This window comes from Gymnodraco acuticeps, unplaced genomic scaffold (genome assembly GCF_902827175.1).
Source record: "Gymnodraco acuticeps unplaced genomic scaffold, fGymAcu1.1, whole genome shotgun sequence".
NCBI classification, from domain to species: Eukaryota; Metazoa; Chordata; class Actinopteri; order Perciformes; family Bathydraconidae; genus Gymnodraco; species Gymnodraco acuticeps.
Window position 1 is genome coordinate 96,141 of NW_022991236.1, and position 23,013 is coordinate 119,153.

General features: G+C 40.6%; 1 protein-coding gene across 1 annotated transcript in view; it reads left to right on the forward strand.

Annotated features, from left to right (window-relative positions):
• Window positions 1-14,351, forward strand: part of LOC117561837 (ectonucleoside triphosphate diphosphohydrolase 7-like) — a 33,757-nt gene extending 19,406 nt beyond the window's left edge. Inside the window, exons 10-14 of the mRNA XM_034239440.1 lie at window positions 4,023-4,224; window positions 5,430-5,549; window positions 6,536-6,621; window positions 10,075-10,236; window positions 10,822-14,351. Of these exons, the coding sequence (XP_034095331.1) occupies window positions 4,023-4,224; window positions 5,430-5,549; window positions 6,536-6,621; window positions 10,075-10,236; window positions 10,822-11,038 (787 nt within the window). The 3' untranslated portion in view covers window positions 11,039-14,351. The remainder of the gene's footprint in view (window positions 1-4,022; window positions 4,225-5,429; window positions 5,550-6,535; window positions 6,622-10,074; window positions 10,237-10,821) is intronic.
• Window positions 14,352-23,013: the final 8,662 nt, after the last annotated feature.

Consider the following 23,013-nt stretch of genomic DNA (forward strand, 5'->3'; position numbering starts at 1 on the left):
GTAAGAAATTAAACAGTATGAAGTTATTTGTAAATAGGAATACAGATTTGACTTAATGTTTTCATAAATATATTTGTCTCCCAGTTTGACTTTGACCTCTCAAAGAACCGGAATCGAGAACCGAAAATAACCGGAATCGAAAAGCAGAACCGGAATCGTTAAAATCCAAACGATACCCAACCCTATGTGTGATGCAGTAAAATGTTACCGCTCACTTACGTTAGCGGTGTCGTAAAAACCGTGGGAAAATGTAAAATACGATGGCGAAGAAGAAGATTCCAGTGGCCCCAATTTTTGTCCATTCTGGACAAGTGAAAAATGTATTCGGACAAGTAAATTGCCAAACTCACTTGTCCATGGACAAGTACTCTCTAAAAACTTTTTCTCACACTGTGTCTCCTCTTGTGATTATGATCTCAAATGAGTCCACACATTGACTGTACGGCAAGGTTTATTTATAAAGCACATTTTGACACAAGGCCTTTCAAAGTGCTTCATAAAAAACATTAATAGCATTAGGATAGTGCAACAGATGCTCATTACACAATTACAGCAAAATGTAATTAGAAACAAACTTACAGTGTAGGACATGCAAAAGTCTTTGGATTTAGGATAAGTCTTCAGTCTTGCTTTAAAATAAATGAGAGTTGCGATTTTCTGGGAGTTTGGTCCATATCAAGAACGACTGCAAAGTCTTAAGATCCCGAGTATGTATTATTGACATCAGGACAGCAGATAGCTTGCACATCTTCCGGCGCAGACTGAAAACTCATCTCTTTCGACTCCACTTCGAGCGATAGAACTATTAACAAAGCACTTATATACTAATAAAGGACTGGCTTACCTAAAGCCAGTTGAGTAGCACTTGAAATGTTTGGCTCTATGAAACCTGATGTACTTATATGATTCTGTTTTCTTCAAGGTTGTGTCTTCCTGGTCGAATGTACTTATTGTAAGTCGCTTTGGATAAAAGCGTCAGCTAAATGCAATGTAATGTAATGTAATGTAATATTAAAGAAGGGCGAGGGGAGATATGATCGAAGTTTTCAAATATCTCCACAACATCTACAAAACATCATGCCCACTACAACGGGATTATAACACCAGGACTCGTGGACACTGCCTCAAGTTGAAGAAACAGTAGGCCTACTCAAGACTGGCTATCCGCCGCAACTTTTTCAGCCTGCGTGTGGTTGACTTGTGGAATGATCTGCCAGAAAGCGTTGTCACATCCAAGACGGTTAACTGTCTCAAGTCCCGCCTCGACCACTACTGGTCAAACATCACCTTCACTTTGGACTATGTGACTGTTGCCAGCATCCATAGTATATAAAGAACAGTGATCTACTTATTTATGAGCGACTAAAAGGCCTTATGCCTATTACAGCCGTATCCTATTGATATATATGAAGCATAATAACTAAACGCTGCCTATCCATGTTTAGTTCTGACTCTGGCAGAAGATCAGAAATGTATTTTGGCATTTCAGACATACAAAGGAGAACAAAACTCTTGTTTCAATGCATAGTGATGATGGCATGTCTTGTTGTCAGTTTCAGTTATGCATATTTCTCGTGATGCATGGACAGTAGTTTTTTTGTATGAACTGTTTTGCATTAAATACTGTTTGTGTGTGTGACTTTGATGCCTTCTTGGCTAGGTCCTGTTATGTTTTGTTCGTTATTCTCGCGTCCAGGAGAGAAGCTTTAAAAGGAGACTAATTGAGTCTCTTGGAAGGTTCAAATGGGTACTTTAATTAATAAAAAGGCGCGGTAATGTTACAAGCAGAAGATGATTCAGAGAGAGGGATGTAAAAAGCTCCCTCTCTGTGGTCGGCCGATCAGAAGAGAGCCCACAAGCATTCGTCCTTCCCGCTTGCTGGCTGTTCGCTCCTCCTCTCTGGGGGCTGTGGTGACGTAGGGGACTTCCCCCCTCGGTCTTCTGTGTCCGATATCGCGTTAAACGGAGGATTTCGACATTTTACATTCATTGCTTACTTCCACATCCTCCTTATCTCTTTCATAACTTTATATGTAATACATGTTAACGGCGTCAATAGCCACTTTAATGATACTAATGGACGGTAGTCCCGGATGTCGTCATGAAGGATTTTCAGAATAAAAGCTTGGTATTGAGAACTTCCGTTTTTTTCCAGAATAAAATAGCATTTATACTGACGGTATGTTTAAGGTACATTATGCTATCAAAACATTGATTTTAATTTCTAACAGTCCCCATTACAAAATATCTCTATTGTTGGTCTTATCCGGTTAAATGAATTGAACTAAAAAAACTGATGTTTCAAAGTCGGTGTATATGTGACTAACGAAGAACAAGTTCCTTTTTTGTTGTGATTTTCTGGGAGTTTGATCCGTATATATGAAGCATAATAACGAAACGCTGTCTCTCCAGGTTTAGTTCTGACTCTGGCTGAAGATCAGAAATCTATTCAGGCACTATAAATCAAGTCAAGGCTGTTCAAATGTTAAGATTTAATAGACTTACAGACGGCTTTAGTTTTGCATAAAGCAAAAATCAGAATACTGCCAGAAAATATACAAAACAAATTTGTTTTCATTTCAGAGTATGAGCGTCATAGGAGGAAATTAGATGTTAAGCATCAGTTTACTACTTTAAAGCAGATGAGTGTCTCTTGGCGTAAAGGGCTGGAAGAACATTTTATGTTTAAGAAAATGTATAAAGAAAGCGTAATCAGACAGTATGAAGTCGACTTTTGATTGTGTTCTGGTTTTATGTTTCAGTATTTGTAAGCAACTGTGACTGAAAGAATATGGCTTTTATTTTTCTTCTCCCTGCTCCTTTCCACCATGCGCTATAAACAAATAAATCAAATAAAAACAGCCAGTATACATTACATTACATTGCATTTAGCTGACGCTTTTATCCAAAGCGACTTACAATAAGTACATTCGACCAGGAAGACACAACCTTGAAGAAAACAGAATCATATAAGTACATCAGGTTTCATAGAGCCAAACATTTCAAGTGCTACTCAACTGGCTTTAGATAAGCCAGTCCTTTATTAGTATATAAGTGCTTTGTTAATAGTTCTATCGCTCGAAGTGGAGTCGAAAGAGATGAGTTTTCAGTCTGCGCCGGAAGGTGTGTAAGCTATCTGCTGTCCTGATGTCAATGGGGAGCTCATTCCACCATCCTGGAGCCAGGACAGCAAACCCACGTGTTTCTGCTGATGGGAACTTGGGTCCCCCTCGCATATAGTATAGAAAGGCGAAGTCCCTCCCTTTCCGGGGGAGCTCCATGGGACCTTATTTCTGAAAAAATATGTATTGAAGTCAATGGAAAGAGAAAGATTATCCTTCGATCCCGTTTGAATTGTGCCACGAATTACACATATGATGTTTGTCAATTTAAAAGGTAATTTTGCAAGACAAAAAAATTAAAATGTGTCGTAAAACTGTGAAGTAACACTTTTGTGTGAAACCGCTCAATGAACTACATCTCCCGTCTCGCACAAACACCAAGACGGCCGTCACGTTGGAACATTTCACTTCTTTCTTTCAGAATGAGGTGGAAAGTATTAAACGAGGTGAAAATCACTCCAAGTCTGGGCACGTTGAGAGCTGTGCATACACACAAGGGGAGTTAGTCGGTTCCGTGAGAGCCAGCATGCGGGACCGGGACTCTGGGATTTGTAGTCTTTCTAGTTGTGTATTTTTCATAGTCTTATATTTCAACAGTTTTACGACAAACTGTGACTTTTTTGACATGGAAATTATCTTTTAAATTGACAAATATCATGTGTGTAATTCGTGGGACAATTCAAACGGGATCGAAAGATAATCTTTCTCTCCCCATTGACTTCAATACATTATTTTTCCGAAATAAGGTCCCATGGAGGTCCCCCGGAAAGAGAGGGACTTTGCCTCTCTATAAGTGTACATGTTTTCTTTTAAAATAATTGCCATGTGTGGAATAAACAAACTAATAAACAACTAATAAATAATAAATGTTCGTCCTTAATATGAAATATTTGTTTCCAGGCTCCTGACCACGCAGCTGGGTCTGAGCGAGGACAAGCCGTACCTGGACCCGTGTCTGCCGCTCAGCCTGCAGGACAGCGTGGTGAGAGAGAACCGGACCCTGAGCCTCAGAGGGCAGGGGGACTGGACCCGGTGCCAGGAGGCCGTCAGACCCTTCCTGGGGATCCACAACGGTACCATGTCCCCGGGGGGAGTCTACCAGGTACCAACTTCAACCATTTGTCTCTTGCTTTTACCTTTTTGTGTTGTTTCTTTTATGTTATATTGTGTTTTTGCATTGTGGGAGAAGCCTAAGACGCAAGATTTCCATATCCAAAACATAGGAAAACATTTAGTCTTGTACAACAGTCCTGCAGTAAATCTTTTGGGTACTACTAACCTGTACGCCTTACGGTTACCGAACATTCAATTAAAAATGATTAATTCCTAAGCTCCTTTTAAAGATGTCATGTGCAACATGTCCACATCAAAATGCCCCAATCTGACTACATCTGTGTTGTATCATTTTTGTTTTGTGAACCTACATTATCCCAACACTAAGAATTCATTTAGAGCAGGGGTGTCAAACTCAATTTAATCGCGGGCCACATCAGCATTATGGCTGCACTCAAAAGGCCGGTTGTAACTTCAAGACTATTTAAAAATACATATATAAATATATATATATAAAATAATGTATTATATTACATTATTGCCTCTGCATTGGATTATTATCACATAGGGTAATAACTTCATAATTAACTAAATTAAACCTTAAATTCCCAGTTTATTCCCATGTATTCCCTTAAAATCCCGTTTATTCCCTTAAATTCTCAGTTTATTCCCATGTATTCCCTTAAAATCCCGTTTATTCCCTTAAATTCTCAGTTTATTCCCGTGTATTCCCTTAAATTCCCAGTTTATTCCCTTAAATTCCCAGTTTATTCCCTTAAATTCCTGTGTATTCCCTTAAATTCCCAGTTTATTCCCATGTATTCCCTTAAATTCCCGTTTATTCCCTTAAATTCCCGTTTATTCCCATGGAAAGTTTCCATCTTTGAAAATTCCCGGAATTTTGCAACCCTAGTTTTTATACATCTGAGTTTTGGACTGACAAAACAAGACTATTAAACCTTAAACCTTACATCACCTTACAATTTGAAAACTAGAATGCATATAATTAACACCTTCTGACTTTTTAAACCTAACAATGAACCGGTTGATCTAAGAAACACTTTTGCTGTTGTATTTATTGATGATTAAAATAGTTGTTGGCTGTTTATTGAAATGTTTGCACGAGGTGAGTCAATTTGTAGGTCAATAAATGAGGATTACAGTTTAATTTGACGTCCTGGTTTGTAAGGAGAGTACTTTATTGTGAATTCCTATTGAACTGATTTGATTCTAATGCCATGTTTTGTGTTTCAGGCTCCCATCAACTTCAGTAACAGTGAGTTTTACGGCTTCTCTGAGTTCTTCTACTGCACGGAGGACGTTCTGCGGCTCGGAGGACAGTACGACAGCAGGAAGTACTCCAAAGCTGCTATGGTACTTTTTTTGTAATATATTTTTTATTGACATTTGGCAGCAAACAATTACACAGTGGTTTTGAAGACATAGTAGTTGTACATCTTAAGTTTGTCTGTCCGAAATGTGTTTTTTTACACAAAGATCAAAACAGTAAAGTACAAACAATACGAACATTAGGGAGGGATCAGGACTTCACAGTAAAATCATACGTTTGTAAAAATGAAATCTGGCCGATGAGGTTTTACAAAATCAGTCCACTTTCTACATCGTGACACAAATAGTTCCAGTTTGTGATTGACAGATGATGTTATCCTCTGTGACTACCCGACTTGCATGTCTGCCTGATGTGCCCTGCTCCAGCGCGAGTTGGTCCGCCATGTTGGACAGCTACGTACGGAAACCCAAACAGGACATATGACGTCCGTACTGATCTAATAACAGAGTTTTGTTCTTGAATCAACTTTTTTTATGAAAAGTAATTTCCCTTTTCCAGGAATCTCAACAGAAAAAGTTTCTCTGGACTAAGACTAAGTTAACAATTAGATATTACTTATGAATGCCATAAATGATTGCATAAATGTACAGTGTGTTATTGTTCCAGTGTGAAGGCTGTCAATCAGAAGTTAAACCCATTTCTCACTTATTCTAAGAATGTACTTAATCCACTAAAAGGATTTATTCTCAAATGACCGGGAAATGACGTTGTAAAAACTCATCTCTCTCGTTCAGATTAATGCGGTCGGTTTGTTTTTATTCTTTGCGAAACACCGCTTTTTCAAATGTCCTGTTTGGGTTGCCGTACGTAGCGGTCCAGCAGACCAACTTGCGCAGTGCAAATCAGGTAGACACATCCTCTCCATTTAGTAAATAACCATCCATGCGTTTAAAGTTGGGCGATCTGGTGATAACCACTTCGCTATGGTACTTTTTCAAGAGTAATATCTCTATCAAAACAAATGCATGATTATTTGTTGTTTATATAAAGTTTGTTGTTGTTTCCGCAGGACTACTGCGCCACCAAGTGGTCGACACTGAAACAGCGTCTGGACAACAAGCTGTTCTCTCAGCAGGCCGACATCAGCCGACTCAAGTGAGTTCATCTCTTCTTCAACAACGTTTAAATGATGCACAGCTTTCATTTGATTTACTGTCAAATGTGGGTTTTATTTTATTAAAATGATTTATTTGTCAATTTGTTGAACATGTCAGAAACAAAACAAATAATAATCATAATAATAATTATGTCAAAGAGAAAGAGAAAAAAACGTTCAAGGTACAAAAAAAACTAATAAATGCATTCTCAAATAGTCTCTCATGTTCAACAGGGGCAAGAAAGGAGATCCGGTTCCTCTCGCGAACATTTATCTTGAAAATAAAAGATTAGGTCATCAGCAGCCGTGATGGATTGGATTCATTGTTTTAAACACATTTTTTTTTTTTTCTAGCTTATTTATTATGAACAAGACTTCACTTTCAAATAGGGAACATATTCTGAGTTACAAATACCACATGTTTCGTTACTTTGACACAATTAACACTTACGGCCCGTCCACACAGCGGCGTGCGTTGACGCTTCACCATTCACTTTGAATGGGGTGACGTCACTGTGGGAAGCGACGCGGAGCTTTGCTGGCGTGGCTCGCTGCAAAAGTTGAGCAATGTTCAACTTTTGACGCCTCGGCAGAAGCGTCAGCCAATCGAATCACATGCCAGTACAAGCTCTAGCCAATCAAACCGCTGCTTGTGTGTCAGGGGCGGGAGATTCATGTGATTGGTTGTTGGTCGAGTTTCAGACACGCCCGCCGGCAAGCTTCAACGCACGCTGTGTGGACGGCCGTTATAGTTTAATGTCTTGTTCCATAAGAATAGATCATATTTGCTAGGTGTCATTATGGGAGAATTATATTCTTGTGATACTGCTACTGCATATTGAGCATATTAAGACTCACTCATGTCCAACAACTTCCTTACGTACAATAAATCAGCACTAATTAGGGGGTTACTGAGGAAAACTCTTAACTAATGGCCTAGTACTTGTAGAATATGGACTTGTAGAATAAGGCATTAATAAGAGTTTAACACTGACTAAGAAAGAGCTAATATGCACGTTAACTGACAACTAGTTGATGGTGAATTTGTGTACCTTAATATAAAGTGTTACCTTTTTCTTTTTTTACAAAACAACCAAAAGGAAATAACTTTTACAATGACAAGAAATAACAAGCATCACTTCACAGGTTCTGCTCAGGATTTGGTTTCTAAATGATAGTTTTAGTTTAGATAAACAACAATATTCATCTCGTCCGTACAGTTATTCCACAGATGGCATTTGTTGTGATGAATGAAAGGTTTCTGCGTGTGGCAGCAGGCAGGTTTTCGTCATGTTAAATCAGTGCAAAACAGTTGCTAACACGTCGTTTATTCACAGTTATGCGCATTATCAATTCCACTTTCAACACATCACACATTGTTTTTTGATAATTACAGCGAGTCGGGTTTTTGAGCTGTATTCACAAACTCACCAATTCAAACTACTTTTACACCTGGAAACAGGAACAAATAAGCAAATGTTTTAAACTCTAGAGGCGAAAGCGGCTAAAATATTGTTTTATAGTTGTTGTTTTATGTATAGGTTTGATGAAGGTTTGTTTGCCTGTCAGCAGAAACAGCTACTAGCGAACCAATGGCTGTGAAATTGTTAGAATTGGTTTGTAAAGCGTCAAACATTTTGTAATATTTTTCCCTTTCTAAATATCAACCAGGCTTAAAAGACGTTTTTTAAAGAGTGAACACGATGCTGAGTCTGAGTGTGAATCTCTGGAGAAAGCCAACTGTTCTGCAGTTAGCAACAGACATCTAAATGACTTCACTACCACCAAAGTTTAAAGCTCACATTTAGCACCAAGAGTCAATTTGCATGAATCATTCCTCGCTCTTAACTTCCCTGTTTTTAGGAACCAACTCATCGTTCACAGGAATCATCAGAAAATATGCTCTGGACTTAGTATTTTGAATGTTTTCAGGATTATAGTGCAACAGAAAAAACACAAACTATCTCTAGTGGTTTATTAAGGTTTACGTTACAGCTTCAAATTTGTGATTTTTTTTATTGTGACTTTTCAATAATGAGAAGCTGCACTGTGAGAACAATGACATTTAAACCATCTGAAATAACCAGGATAAAGTACTACATTACATTATTTCATTTAGCTTTTATCCAAAGCGACGTACAATAAGTGCGTTCCAAGAAGATACACACTTGAAGAAAACAGAATCATATAAGTACATCAGAGGCCTGTACTACGAAGCCGGTTCAACAGACCCTGGATATGTTTGAGTTACCCGGCTTACCTAATCCAAAACATACGCGCTCTCGCTAAACTGTCCTACGACGCTGGTTATCAACTCGTTAACTCAAGCCAGCTTTGCCCTATCCAGTTAGGTGCGCGTTCACATAAATGGGGCGGGGTTTGCAACATTTGACCAATCACAAACATGGACAAGCGTACTGACATACTAACATACTTCCTGAATGAAAAGTCAACTATAATATTAGACATATGAAGAAGTTAAACTTTAACATCCATGACTTAAACACTTGATCCAGGATCAAAGCCACAGAGCTGCACCTGCAAGGTGAATACAGCTGGTGACAGAACAAGTGTTTGGATGCGTACATTAACAGGTTTATGATATCACTGCCCCGTCTAAAACACGATCTGACTTTAAATACATTTGACTCGAGTGTTTCCTCAACTTAATGTGTTGCTTAAAATAACACTTCTGCGTATGTGAGACTGTGAGTGTTGCACGGCCAGATACGGCTCAGATAAGGAGATATATGATACATTATGAAGTCATCATCATCTTTATTTAAAGAGACTCTTGGTCCATTATTACAAGACACTCAAATATAAATAAAAAAAGGCAGTGATACCAATGCTTCCAGAGGTGGCTGGTATCGGACAGCACTGAGACACGGATTTGAAAGCAGCATAATGACAGAGTTACGAGAAACATTCAATCGACAGATGAATCTGAACATCAGATTTCTCAAGAGAGCATGGAACGTGTTGACTCGTGCATTACAGAACATTTCTCTTGCACTGCACCACCTTGGTTTTCTAAGCAGTATACGCAAACAGATGTGATATGATATTAATGATAATGGGACACATCGACGTCACAGTGCCGTGGACTGTGCGTCATGTTACTCTGATCCGGTTACTTATGTTGTGGCAGGAGATCTAGCCCGCTAAGAAGAGAACCAGCGTCGTAGGAGTTTTCCCTGAGGTTAGCCGGCTAAGCGAAAATCCGGCTTCGTAGTACAGGCCTCTGCTCTCTGCTGCACTTTCTCAATGTATTGCGATGCATTTTAACCTGTCATCTGATTGGGTGTTGACTTTTCACTATCCTCCTTTTAATGCACAATTTCATCGTTGTACCTTTAACCTAAATGTGTTTTTTACATGTCTACTCTATGCACTTGTTGTATGAAAGGTGCTATATATATAACATTACGACCCGTCCCCCTGTTTCCCAGGTATCAGTGCTTCAAGTCGGCCTGGATGTTCGAGGTGCTGCACTCCGGCTTCAGATTCCCCCCCGACTACCGGAGCCTGAGGACGGCTCAGCTGGTTTATGATAAGGAGGTGCAGTGGACTCTGGGAGCCATTCTGTTCAAAACACGCTTCCTGCCCCTCAGGTAAAACACACACACACACACACACACACACACACACACACACACACACACACACACACACACACACACACACACACACACACACACACACACACACACACACACACACACACACACACACACACACACACACACACACACACACACACACACACACACACACACACACACACACCACACACACACACACACACCTCCTCTGCTCCTTAGCTTCTCTTGGATAAATAGACTTAAACTCACACTGAACATTTTACATTTATATTCAGTGTAATATTCCATTCCTGCCACACTTAATGTATATATAATATCCTGCTTTATATTTTGTTCCTGTACATTTGTATTCAACATGTATATTTTCTACTTTTTTATTTCTATTTGACATGTTTCTATTTGACACACGAGTATCTGTCCTTCTACTTGAGTAAATGATGTGTGTGCTTTGCTATCTCTGCTTTGTACCCATCCTAGTGCTAGGAGCAGTGGGCATGCATCTTATTGAAGAATAACATATTGCTTTTGTGCATTATAGAAAACATAAATATAAGTGGTTAATGTCGTTTCTCTGTGGTCCTTCTCCTCCTCCAGGGACCTCCAGCAGGAGACCCTCCGTCAGAACCACCCCAGCTGGCTGCGCTCCTCCTTCCTCTACAACCACCACCTGTTCTCCCTGTGTGTGCTGGTGGTGGTGCTGGCCATCCTGCTGTACATCCTGCGTCTGAGGAGGATCCACCAGAGGGAGCAGCGGCAGAACGAGACCCTCAAGCTGCTGTGGGCCGAGGAGGGGGAGGCGCTGCTGGCCTGAGAGGGGAGGGCACAACACCTCATTAGTGTGAGAACAGAGGGACCTGGAATTACTGCCCAGCTGTGGGACCGGGACAGATTTGTTTTTACAGGGAAAAGGACACTTGGGACGGCCAAACTCAAAACCTAGATTGATCCATTCTAGGGGAGAATATGATATGATATGATTCCCCTCTGAATGAAAACATAGTACAGAGGAACCTGGAATGACTCACCAGCTGACGGTGTGACTGGGCCAGATCTGTTTTTACATGGAAAAGGACATGTCTAATGACCCTGGGAATCAAACTCCACTCAAATTGATCAATTTTAGGGGAGAATATGATTTCCCCCTGAATGTAAAATAAAAAGCCATTGTGAGTACAGAACGTGAGTACAGAACGTGAGTACAGAACGTGAGTACAGAACGTGAGTACAGAACGTGAGTACAGAACGTGAGTACATAACGTGAGTACAGAACGTGAGTACAGAACGTGAGTACAGAACGTGAGTACAGAACGTGAGTACAGAACGTGAGTACAGAACGTGAGTACAGAACGTGAGTACAGAACGTGAGTACATAACGTGAGTACAGAACGTGAGTACAGAACGTGAGTACAGAACGTGAGTACAGAACGTGAGTACAGAACGTGAGTACATAACGTGAGTACAGAACGTGAGTACAGAACGTGAGTACATAACCTGAGTACAGAACGTGAGTACAGAACGTGAGTACAGAACGTGAGTACAGAACGTGAGTACAGAACGTGAGTACATAACGTGAGTACAGAACGTGAGTACAGAACGTGAGTACAGAACGTGAGTACAGAACGTGAGTACAGAACGTGAGTACAGAACGTGAGTACAGAACGTGAGTACATAACGTGAGTACAGAACGTGAGTACAGAACGTGAGTACAGAGGAACCTGGAATTACTCTCCAGCCGATGGCGTGACTTCGCCATATATTTTTTTTGCGTGGAAGAAGGCTCTCCAACGATGCTGGGAACCAAACGCCACAGTTCAATCTTGCAGCTTTAAACAAAGAGCCAATCACAGACTGGAATCTTGTTCTCTGGGTTCCTTCTTTGGAAGAGGAAGAGAATCAACTTGAAGCAACAGGAGTATCGTAAGTTCTCCACCAATATCTCCCTGACGTGAAGCCGTGCGTCGGTCAATGTCTTCACTCTTGAGCAGCAGAAGATGATCGGGTTATACATTTCTGTTCAACGTCCATTTAGGAAGCTGTCTTCAGGCACATAGGCGAGAAAGAAAGTGTTTCTATAGGGGCCACATGTTTCTATAGCTTTCCATGACAGATGTATACATGGGAGGATTTGAAACGCCTGCAGGCAGCGTGGCTCACCCTGATGACTCTGAGGATGTTTCATCTAGGTCAGTTAATCATTTCTGTACAGGACCAGATACCTCTTAGACACATCTCGCTGTACTTTGATCTCACGTCGATGTGTTTCTGTTAATGTGATGACGAGGAGGTGAAAACCTTCCCATGTTCTCAAGTTTACACCGTTTGATACGAGACATGTGCATGAGTTGGTCGCTTGATGGTTCAAAATAGGGTTTATTGTCAGTCTAACATTAATTTATTCAATATAACTTTACATTTCGGTTTAATTACCTTTTTAAAGACATCGGGTTTTATTTTGTTAACTTTTCCAAGACATTCCTAGTTATGAGAACTGATATTAATTACAGTTACTCTGCAATACCTGCGAAGTACTTGAGTAACCCTGTTAGCTTTGGTTGGTTTCATTTGATGTTAAAGCGTATCGAAGTGGTATCACGTTGCCGTCATTATCACAAAGACCACCGGGCCTCTTTCTGTTTGCTCCAAAGTCTGCTACTAGAATAACATTTAGCAACACAATGATTCATTTCCAATGTTGCTCAGAGCATCCTGTCAACACACTATTGATTTCCCTCACTGCGAAAACACACAGCTGCTAACCTTTATGCAAATGAGTGCATGATGACGTGACCAATAGAGAGCGTACGAAGTTGATGATGCTCACGACTTCCATTGCAAAAATTGCTTTATCGCCACCTTAAAATGTTAATTTAGTTTTAGCTAAAGCTGAAGGAGACGCATCTGACGGTGTAGAACTGAGCCTGGGTGGAGGCGTGTGGCGCAGTGGGTTAGTGCGTTGGTGTTCGGATCAGAGGAGCACAGGTTCAAACCCCACTGTGTCAGCATGTCGTTGTGTCCCTGGGACACCTCACCCCACAGTATTGAGTATGTAAGTCGCTTTGGATACAAGCGTCTAACAAGTGACATGTAATGAGAATCTGAGCCTGAAATGTCCCAAAGTGGCCACCATACAGGAAGACATCTTGCATTGAACAACTTGGTTTGAGGCTATTTCATCCCGGGTGCTTCAGATTTGTCTAGATTGTATCTTACTCTTTCCACATGTGACCTTGAGCGTTTCCTAACAGACTTAAACACGACATTCCCTCGTTCACGCTAAATAAAAAGCAGAGGAGACGAAGCTTTTTTTCTCTTAGTGTTTGAAAGCCCCTTTTTTTTGAACCACTACTTAGCATCTGGAATGTTCCCCCACCGCCAGTGACATCACCCTGAGAGCAGCTTCCTCTCCTGCCGTCAGAGATACGGTTTCTCCTCCTGGGATGGTTTCCTTTCGTCCGATGATGTCAGCTTCTCTGATAACCGTCTGCCACTCGTTCCTGTCGAGACCTCCGATGTTTATCAGAGGAGAGACGCAGCCAAGAGGCTTTTTAGATGAAATAAGCCCAGAGATCTGCTCAGTGTTTGGATGAAGGCGCTGACAGCTGACCAAGGCCCGGAGCGTCTGTTTAAACTGATTCGAACGCACGAAAAAGGGTCAAAATGGATGAAAACGGTTTTCAAATAGAGCCGTGTATGAGGAATAAAGCCTTACCCTTATTTTACATCCTAATGTGTTTCAAAGCCGTACAAATTAAGCCACTGTTATTTTTGACTGACCATGACGATGCAAAAAAAAGTGGGAGGTCTTTTTTTAATGTCCAAAGAATTCAGAATCTCTCATTACTTTCTGATTTTAAAGTGGGGCATGACTCATCGAACAACATGATGATGACACCCATTGTTTTAAAATGTGTGTAACGTGATTCCTCTTGTGCTGAATGTGTCCTCCACACACTCTCTCTTTGTTCGTCCTGACACAGATGAGTTGTGACACGTCTGTCAAACTCTCTGTGTGTGTGTGTGTGTGTGTGTGTGTGTGTGTGTGTGTGTGTGTGTGTGTGTGTGTGTGTGTGTGTGTGTGTGTGTGTGTGTGTGTGTGTGTGTGTGTGTGTGTGTGTGTGTGTGTGTGTGTGTGTGTTGTGTGTGTGTGTGTGTGTGTGGTGTGTGTGTGTGTGTGTGTGTGTGTGTGTGTGTGTGTGTGTGTGTGTGTGTGTGTGTGTGTGTGTGTGTGAGTGTGTGGTGTGTGTGTGTTGTGTGTGTTGTGTGTCCTTCCTCTCTACCGTACCAAGACTTCACAGCAGAACGGTAACAATGTGATTCCTGTTTCCCTCCTGACTCGGGACCAATATCTAATCGATGGGCTTTGTGCAATGTTTCACTTTTATTCACTGAAGGGATTCTTGTCTTTGATGTTTTGAATTAAGGTACCTTTTAACAGATATGTGAATATATAAAGAATCCTCTTTGTAATAAAATCATGTCTTTGAGTTAATTTACGCCCCTTATAATTATAATGTAATGCACTAATGTGTAAGGATCTGTCGTTTTTAAACATTTCCAAAGCAGCTAAAAAGTGGCTATTTAAAATCCATATATATAAATCTGCATATCTCATTTACTTCTGTTGCATGGAATCAAAATATGAATCAAAGAAACTAGAGGTGATGTAGAAGTAAAAGGTAAAATATCAGCTTCCATATGTGGATTGATAATGTGGCGTCAAATGGAAATACTCAAGTGAAGTACAAGTACCTGAGAAACGTACTTATAGTACTTGAGTAAATGTATTAACCTGGAATAACTATCCACATATTATAATACCATTAAAGGGAAGTGAAAACATATTTTACATTTTGTTTTAGGGCTGATCTGACGCTTTAAGATGGGTTTGGTTGAGGGGCAGAGGAAAGTAACTAAGTACTAATACTTTTACTTGTTGCAGAGTATTCCTACACTCTGGTACTTCTACTTCTACTCAAGTACACGATCTGAGTACTTCTACTTTTACTCAAGTACACGATCTGAGTACTTCTACTTTTACTCAAGTACACGATCTGAGTACTTCTACTTTTACTCAAGTACAAGATCTGAGTACTTCTACTTTTACTCAAGTACACGATCTGAGTACTTCTACTTTTACTCAAGTACAAGATCTGAGTACTTCTACTTTTACTCAAGTACACGATCTGAGTACTTCTACTTTTACTCAAGTACACGATCTGAGTACTTCTACTTTTACTCAAGTACACGATCTGAGTACTTCTACTTTTACTCAAGTACAACATTTGAGTACTTCTAATTGACTAACATTTTGAATGCAGGACTTTTACTTGTTGCAGAGTATTCCTACACTCTGGTACTTCTACTTTTACTCAAGTACAAGATCCGAGTACTTCTACTTTTACTCAAGTACAACATCTGAGTACTTCTACTTTTACTCAAGTACACAATCTGAGTACTTCTACTTTTACTCAAGTACACAATCTGAGTACTTCTACTTTTACTCAAGTACAACATCTGAGTACTTCTACTTTTACTCAAGTACACAATCTGAGTACTTCTACTTTTACTCAAGTACACAATCTGAGTACTTCTACTTTTACTCAAGTACACAATCTGAGTAACCCAAAACCCTGCTTCTTCCTGCTTCAAATTCTTCAGGAAGAAGTTATTTAAAAGGTTTCTGGCTGCTGCAGTGCCTCTGTGTGGCCTGAGGGTGGCGCTGTGCCGCATTCATGCACTATTGATCCCAAAATATAAATGCAAATCAAATGTGCAAAAAAGCATTTGTCAATCATTTGCAAAAAAGCAACACCTTTAATTGGTAACGCTGCATCACAATTAACAGAAAAAACAGCTTTTAGCAAGTCAACATGTTGTAAAATGGTTTCTAAAGGTGGATCGTTCGTTTAATAATAATAATAATAATTAAAAAAAGGATCATAATGAAATAATAATAATAATAATAAAAATACAATAATAATTATAGTGATGATTATGAAATCATTAAAATAATGATTATTGTAAAAATAAAATGATAACAATTATAATAATGATGATAAAATCAGTCATAGAATAATATGAATACAAAAAATGACAATAAAATATTAATAATTATTAGTGAACTTGTAAAATAAAGAAACACGGCACAGTTTTTATTTTAAAAATATACTTTTAATACAACAGCTGCATATAAATATTAAAATATACATTATACAGGTGTACAGTACACTCACACAAAACAGAAAATATTAGGCTTCTATTTGTACGGCACTTCTTGTATTTTTTTTGTATTTTTCTACTTTTTTCTTTTGAAAGGTTACTTACTGACGAAGGAGTTGGACATAAAGATGTGTTAACAGGTCCGAAGTATAACTGTGGTTACGCAGAGACGGACAGAAAAGGGCTAAAGGTTTGCTGTACATTATATGACATGTTAATGTGGAATGTTTGCTAGTCTCTTTCCTCACTAAAGACCCAGCAGGATGTGATTATTCCCTCGTTATGCTCTCCACAGGAAGTCTGCGTTTAATACCAGAGTATCGTTTCATTCAGACATCGGGGCTTTTACTCTGAAAACCACTGACTCGGTTTTGGTTTAATCAACGAGGTGTTATTGCCTCTCATGTTTCATCATTACTTTTGAGATACTGAAGCATCTGTGATTCAAATCTATGGCTGATATTTAAAAAAAGCAGAAGCCTGTTTTCCACTCAGAGGATGCTAGCACCATGTAGCACACACCGCTACATTAAAATGGAGATGTATAGTGTGTCTGAAGATTAAATTATTCAATGAGATGTAGTAATGAGTTTTAAAGGTGCTGGTGTTTGGATTTTGTGAAACTCGGACAGAGCTATGCTAGCTGTTTCCCTCCGTTTCCAGTCTTTATGCTAAGCTAATTTAGCATTTCTGACTGTAGCATAATATGGACATTCATGTGCCCATTGTTCGGCCAATCATCTGGTCTATAAAATGTCATTAAATAGTGAAAAATGTCCACAGCAATAATTGGATCTTAGGCAGAAAATGGAAAATGTGAAGGGTTGAAATGGTCAGAAAGAGTGGTGCAGGAATGAGTTCTTAAACCAGAGATGAGTTAGCATTTAACCATCCTTTATAGCCCAACATTAGCCGCCTTTAGCTTAGCGGTGGTGAAGTCATGTGACCGTGCTGTAGTTTCTTTATAGCCCAACATTAGCGGTGGTGACGTGAAGTCATGTGACCGTGCTGTAGTTTCTTTATAGCACGACATTAGCGGTGGTGACGTGAAGTCATGTGACCGTGCTGTAGTTTCTTTATAGCACGACATTAGCTTTTTACTTCAGAAATCATAAACGTTTGTTTGCCAAAGAGCTTATTTTCAGCAATATTCCGAAATCAAATGGGAAAATTCAACTGCTTTTTGTCGAGGGAGCCCTTCAAATGCTAAATACATTATCACTGCACCACTCGATTAAATTACTACTATTTTACTAAGCTAATTGCAGAAACATTAAAATACCTTCTGGGTTTTCAAAAGACTGCCAGAGATTTTCATATTTCCTAAAAACAGATGCTTAAAGCTTGACCTTAAAAAGGGTAGTAATGAGACATGAGAGGCACACTGAAGCTTCACTGATACTCAACCAGGACCAGAAGCTCGAAAACTGAACCTTTCCAAATCCAACTTCTCTCCCAGATGGAGGTTTTCCATATCAGTGACAAAGAGGACGCGAGCATCAAGAAACATACTCTTCCTCTTCCTCCTCTACAGCTGTCAGAGTGAGGTGGAGATTTAGGTCGCATTCACACCTAAAATACGGCTTTCACACCAGCGCTTTTCCCTTTCTAGCTCCGAGCGGGAGCTTTTCTGGTTCAGCTCCTGTTTCCCTTTTCTGCTCCCGCTCTGTTCACACCGCACAGTGCTGCCGCTGCTGCGTCATGACGTCACCGTTTACGTGCCTGCTTCATAAAATCCAAACCGCGGAAATCCCTCACATCGACAACAACAACAATGGCCGATTGTATTGAAGCGCTGTTCGCTTTGGTTATCCTCTTAAGAAACGACATGGAAGGCATCGGACGACTTTACAAGGGACGACTTTACTTGGAACTTTACAAACATCACATGCGAAATGCAAGAGTCTTCTTTGTGGTCTTCAGCATCAACGACGAATCTGCCCCTGCTCCCGCCTCGACGTAAGAGAGACGTAAGCGACGCCGCCTCTTAGCTCCGAAGCTCTTGCCTCTAGACCGACCATTTTTTGGAGCTGGAAGTGAACCGGATTCCGGAGATAAGAGGCGGCGCGGTGTGAACAGGAAAAACCGGTACTTTTCAGGCTCCAGCTCCGAGCCGGAGCTGAAAACGCGTTGGTGTGAAAGGGGCAAAAGTCGCTTCTTTGGTGCGCACCAGACGACAGTTTGTTCAATTGTTTTATTTGTCAGAAGGTTCGGTTTGCGTTCACACGGGCAACACTCAAACGGACTATAAACTTTAAACACAAGTCATGTGCTCGGAAATGCTGTTCAACCATTGGTCAGACATTAAGGGGGTTAATTAACGTAAATCCCGGCAATTTCTACCGTAGCTTTGGAGCATCGCCAGGTTATTTTCATACTGCTGTTAGATTCTGTTGTCTTGTGTCTTGAGAGAAATCATTATTTTTATTATCATACCTTTTACCTCAGTGTGTCTCTTAACCTGATCAAATTTTATATTTTGCTGCATGTACCTGACTTTTATGTATTATTGATGGACCCTTTTGACTTCACACGACACTGTTCAACACTCAAATATTACGCTTCCTTTCTTTCGGTGCGCACCAGGATTCGACTAAACGAGGCTGGTGTGAACGCGACCTAAGAGGTTTCTGATCAACTACTCGGAGGCTAAGTGCCGTTTTGCCGGGCCTCTTTGAAACCGGAGACGCTCCACAATGTTTCGGACAATGTGAGCGCCATTATCGAGAGGGGGGGGGGGGGGGGGGGGGTCACCTGGAGGTCAGCAGCGTCCCACCAGTGTTGGTTACTGATGGGTCTATTCAGCTGAAAAAGGAGAGAGGACAACAGTGTCTCCCTGTCCTCGTCTTACAACTTAGTGTTCAACACGCTGTTTTAGACTCTGGATATCTTAAAGGTCCCCTATTATACTGTTTATCATCAATATATCACAGGTCTCAGATATATCCAGAACCTGTCTCTGATTGGTTGAAACACCAAACAGATCATTGCAGCATTACCCATAATCCCCTCTGTTTCCAAAGTGCTGATTCTCTGTCTGTTACTTTAGATGAAAATAAGGAGCCCCTCCCCACGCCCCTCTGAGAGACATTTGGTTACAAAAAACTCAATGGAGCTCTAGAGGAGATTCAGGTGATAAGGGGGGGGGGGGGGTTACCTTGGTTGCTAATTGGCTAATGGTTACACAAGACAAAACATCGTTATGGCATCACAAAGTGGCCAAAATCTGATCAGCTCATTTTCAGACAGGTTTTTATAGAAATGGATCAAAAAGAGAGAGAATCTTTGTTCCTGAAACTTTCAGAGTCTCTTTCCACAGAGGGGACACATGTTGATGTAGAAGAGACATGAAGAAGAGGGGACACATGTTGATGTAGAAGAGACATGAAGAAGAGGGGACACATGTTGATGTAGAAGAGACATGAAGAAGAGGGGACACATGTTGATGTAGAAGAGACATGAAGAAGAGGGGACACATGTTGATGTAGAAGAGACATGGAGAAGAGTGGACACATGTTGATGTAGAAGAGACATGAAGAAGAGGGGACACATGTTGATGTAGAAGAGACATGAAGAAGAGGGGACACATGTTGATGTAGAAGAGACATGAAGAAGAGGGGACACATGTTGATGTAGAAGAGACATGAAGAAGAGGGGACACATGTTGATGTAGAAGAGACATGAAGAAGAGGGGACACGTGTTGATGTAGAAGAGACATGAAGAAGAGGGGACACATGTTGATGTAGAAGAGACATGAAGAAGAGGGGACACATGTTGATGTAGAAGAGACATGAAGAAGAGGGGACACGTGTTGATGTAGAAGAGACATGAAGAAGAGGGGACACATGTTGATGTAGAAGAGACATGAAGAAGAGGGGACACATGTTGATGTAGAAGAGACATGAAGAAGAGGGGACACATGTTGATGTAGAAGAGACATGAAGAAGAGGGGACACATGTTGATGTAGAAGAGACATGAAGAAGAGGGGACACATGTTGATGTAGAAGAGACATGAAGAAGAGGGGACACATGTTGATGTAGAAGAGACATGGAGAAGTGGATTTTGCATAATAGGTGACCTTTAACACCAGTTTACTAGCACTGGTAATGAATCTTTCCAAGGTGGGAAGCTGTTTTCAGGCAAATTAAGGTGCAACTTACAGTGAACTGTTTTGATTCGTTGGTTGGTGAAAATGTCCATCATAAGTCCTCAAAGTCCAATGGAAGGGTTTCAAAGAGCCTCTGTTGGTTTAGCACCTAAATATGTGAAATTCATACGGATATAAAATGCAGCAAATTCTAATATAAGCTTTAAAATGGTTTAAGTAATGAATCCTAATCCAAATGTTTTGTTGTCTAGCAGATGCATCACCTTCTGTCACGGATCCTCAAGCATTTTGTACTTCAATAACACGTTTGTTGACATTGTTGGTGTTTTACAAGCAAACTGAACCCACAGCTTATAATGTGGTTACCGATACTAAAGCTTCTCCACGTCTAACTCTGCTACATTCAAGGGTAACACCTCTTTCTGGCAAATTTAGATGTAACTAACAATGAATATTATTGTGTTGTTGATACTTTTTTCTAAAACTGCTGGCGAAAATGCTCATCGTGCATTCTCAGAGCCCAATTGAAGGGGTTTCAAAGAGCCTGTGTTGGTTAAGAACCCACATATGTCCATTTCTATAGACATAGAGTGCAGCAAATTCTAATATAAGCTCAATATGATCTCAAGTAGCCTCTTATCTGCAGGCAAGACTGTTTTCCTAACCTTGGAATTTGATATCCTCACAGTGGCTAGAGTAGATTTTGAAACCTCTAAGTGTGAAGATAGCTCTTACTGATCTCTACAGAAAGGACCCTCAGAACAAAGGACTCGGAGTTCGGTAGATTTCGAGTTGCATTGATTTGTTTCAGCACTACAGCCACCTACAAAATAAAGTACGTCTTTGAAATACTGAATAGTAATCCTCCAAAGTGACTGACAGGAGATGGTTCCCAGCCAAATGCTATCAGACTGGAGTTAATGGTTTTAAAACACAGATTTCTTCTTTAGCAGCTTCACTTAGAAGTTGAGCTAAACCTCCTGTCTGCCAGCAGCTGGGATGAATCCAACTTTCATTATGAGGACACAAACAGTCTCCCTTTCACTTCCTTGGAAAACATCAGAGTGAAAAGCTTCGGGGCTGTTTAGGTCTCTCTGTTATCCGAGGAGGAAGTGACTGATAAGATGATCCAGTTTGTGCAGAGTCATTGTCTGTGTCGGACTTGGCTTTAATTCTCTGTGTCTAACCCACCAGCACTTCCTGGGTTCAGTAATGACCACGGAGATATCTTTGGGTCGTTCCCTTCACTAAATCCGTTTCCAGGTACACAAAAAGAGACTTTTCTGGGAAAGTGAGTCAGGAATGTGAGCGGAGACGTGGCTTTGCCAAAAACTGGCAATGCACCCATTAAAGCTTTACAGTTAAAGGGATATTCCAGGATACAAAAGTGTGTATTGAAAGAGGAGTAATGCTACAGTATGAGCCCTCACACGAGCTTCACTAGTTGCGTTTAATCCGGCGTCTTGTCTTGTTTGGATCTGTTGCAGAAATTCAACAGTTTTTGGCATATCGATGCATGCACACCGCAGATGGTGTTTTAGTTACGTAACACCACTTTGGAGGAGGGAAAACATCAGCACGAACTTATGCATTCAAAGTGGAATCGCTCCTAAACCCAGAGACCCCGTCCTCCTCTGAAGTGACAGATGGGAGCATTTGAGTCTTCACCGATATGTTCGGTTGTTTTCTGCCGTTTCCGCTCTTTGTTTGTTGTTGCACACTGCACTGACTTTTCTCAAACTTGTAAAGGAAACCCGACCACGTTCATGTGGTGACGTGTAGGGATGGTTTGGATTCTAAGGGGTTGTATAAAGTACTCGTCTAGAGGCAGTGTATCACCTACAGTAGGTCCCAGTTTGGAGTACGAGTGCAGAAGTAAATCAACGTATTGTGAACAAAGGCAGCAGCAACACATAGAAACTAAAAAACCAATATGAGGTTAAGTGTTGCTGCTTGATTTTGCCATAAGACAGCTTTTTCGTCCAGGGAACGACAAGCAGTTATATATCCATCTATGCTCTTTTCAATGCCACCAGACTCCATTAATAAAACCTGTACTTTTTTTGATAACCGCATGGTCTTGTTAAAGGTGGGGTAGGTAGTTTTGGAGAAACCAGCTCGAGTGCGCTAGAATTTGAAAATACACAACCGGAGAAAATCTGCCACTTCCTTACAGAGCCCCTCCTCCAACACACACGAACGCGCACATGACCAATGAGGGCACGAGATAAGTTTGTGCCCAGATGGAAGGCTGACAGGCAGGTAGGCCATCCAGTTACTTTAGCCGGGCCGGCTCAGATGTTTTGTCAAAGCACTTCAGATATTCATTGCTATCGGGATGTTAAGAGCATTCCATGGAATATAACAAGTGTATCTCGAGCCGGTTTCTCAAACTTACCTACCCCACCTTTAAGTCATTTTATGTTTTCATTTGTTTATTTATTAGGATGGAACTT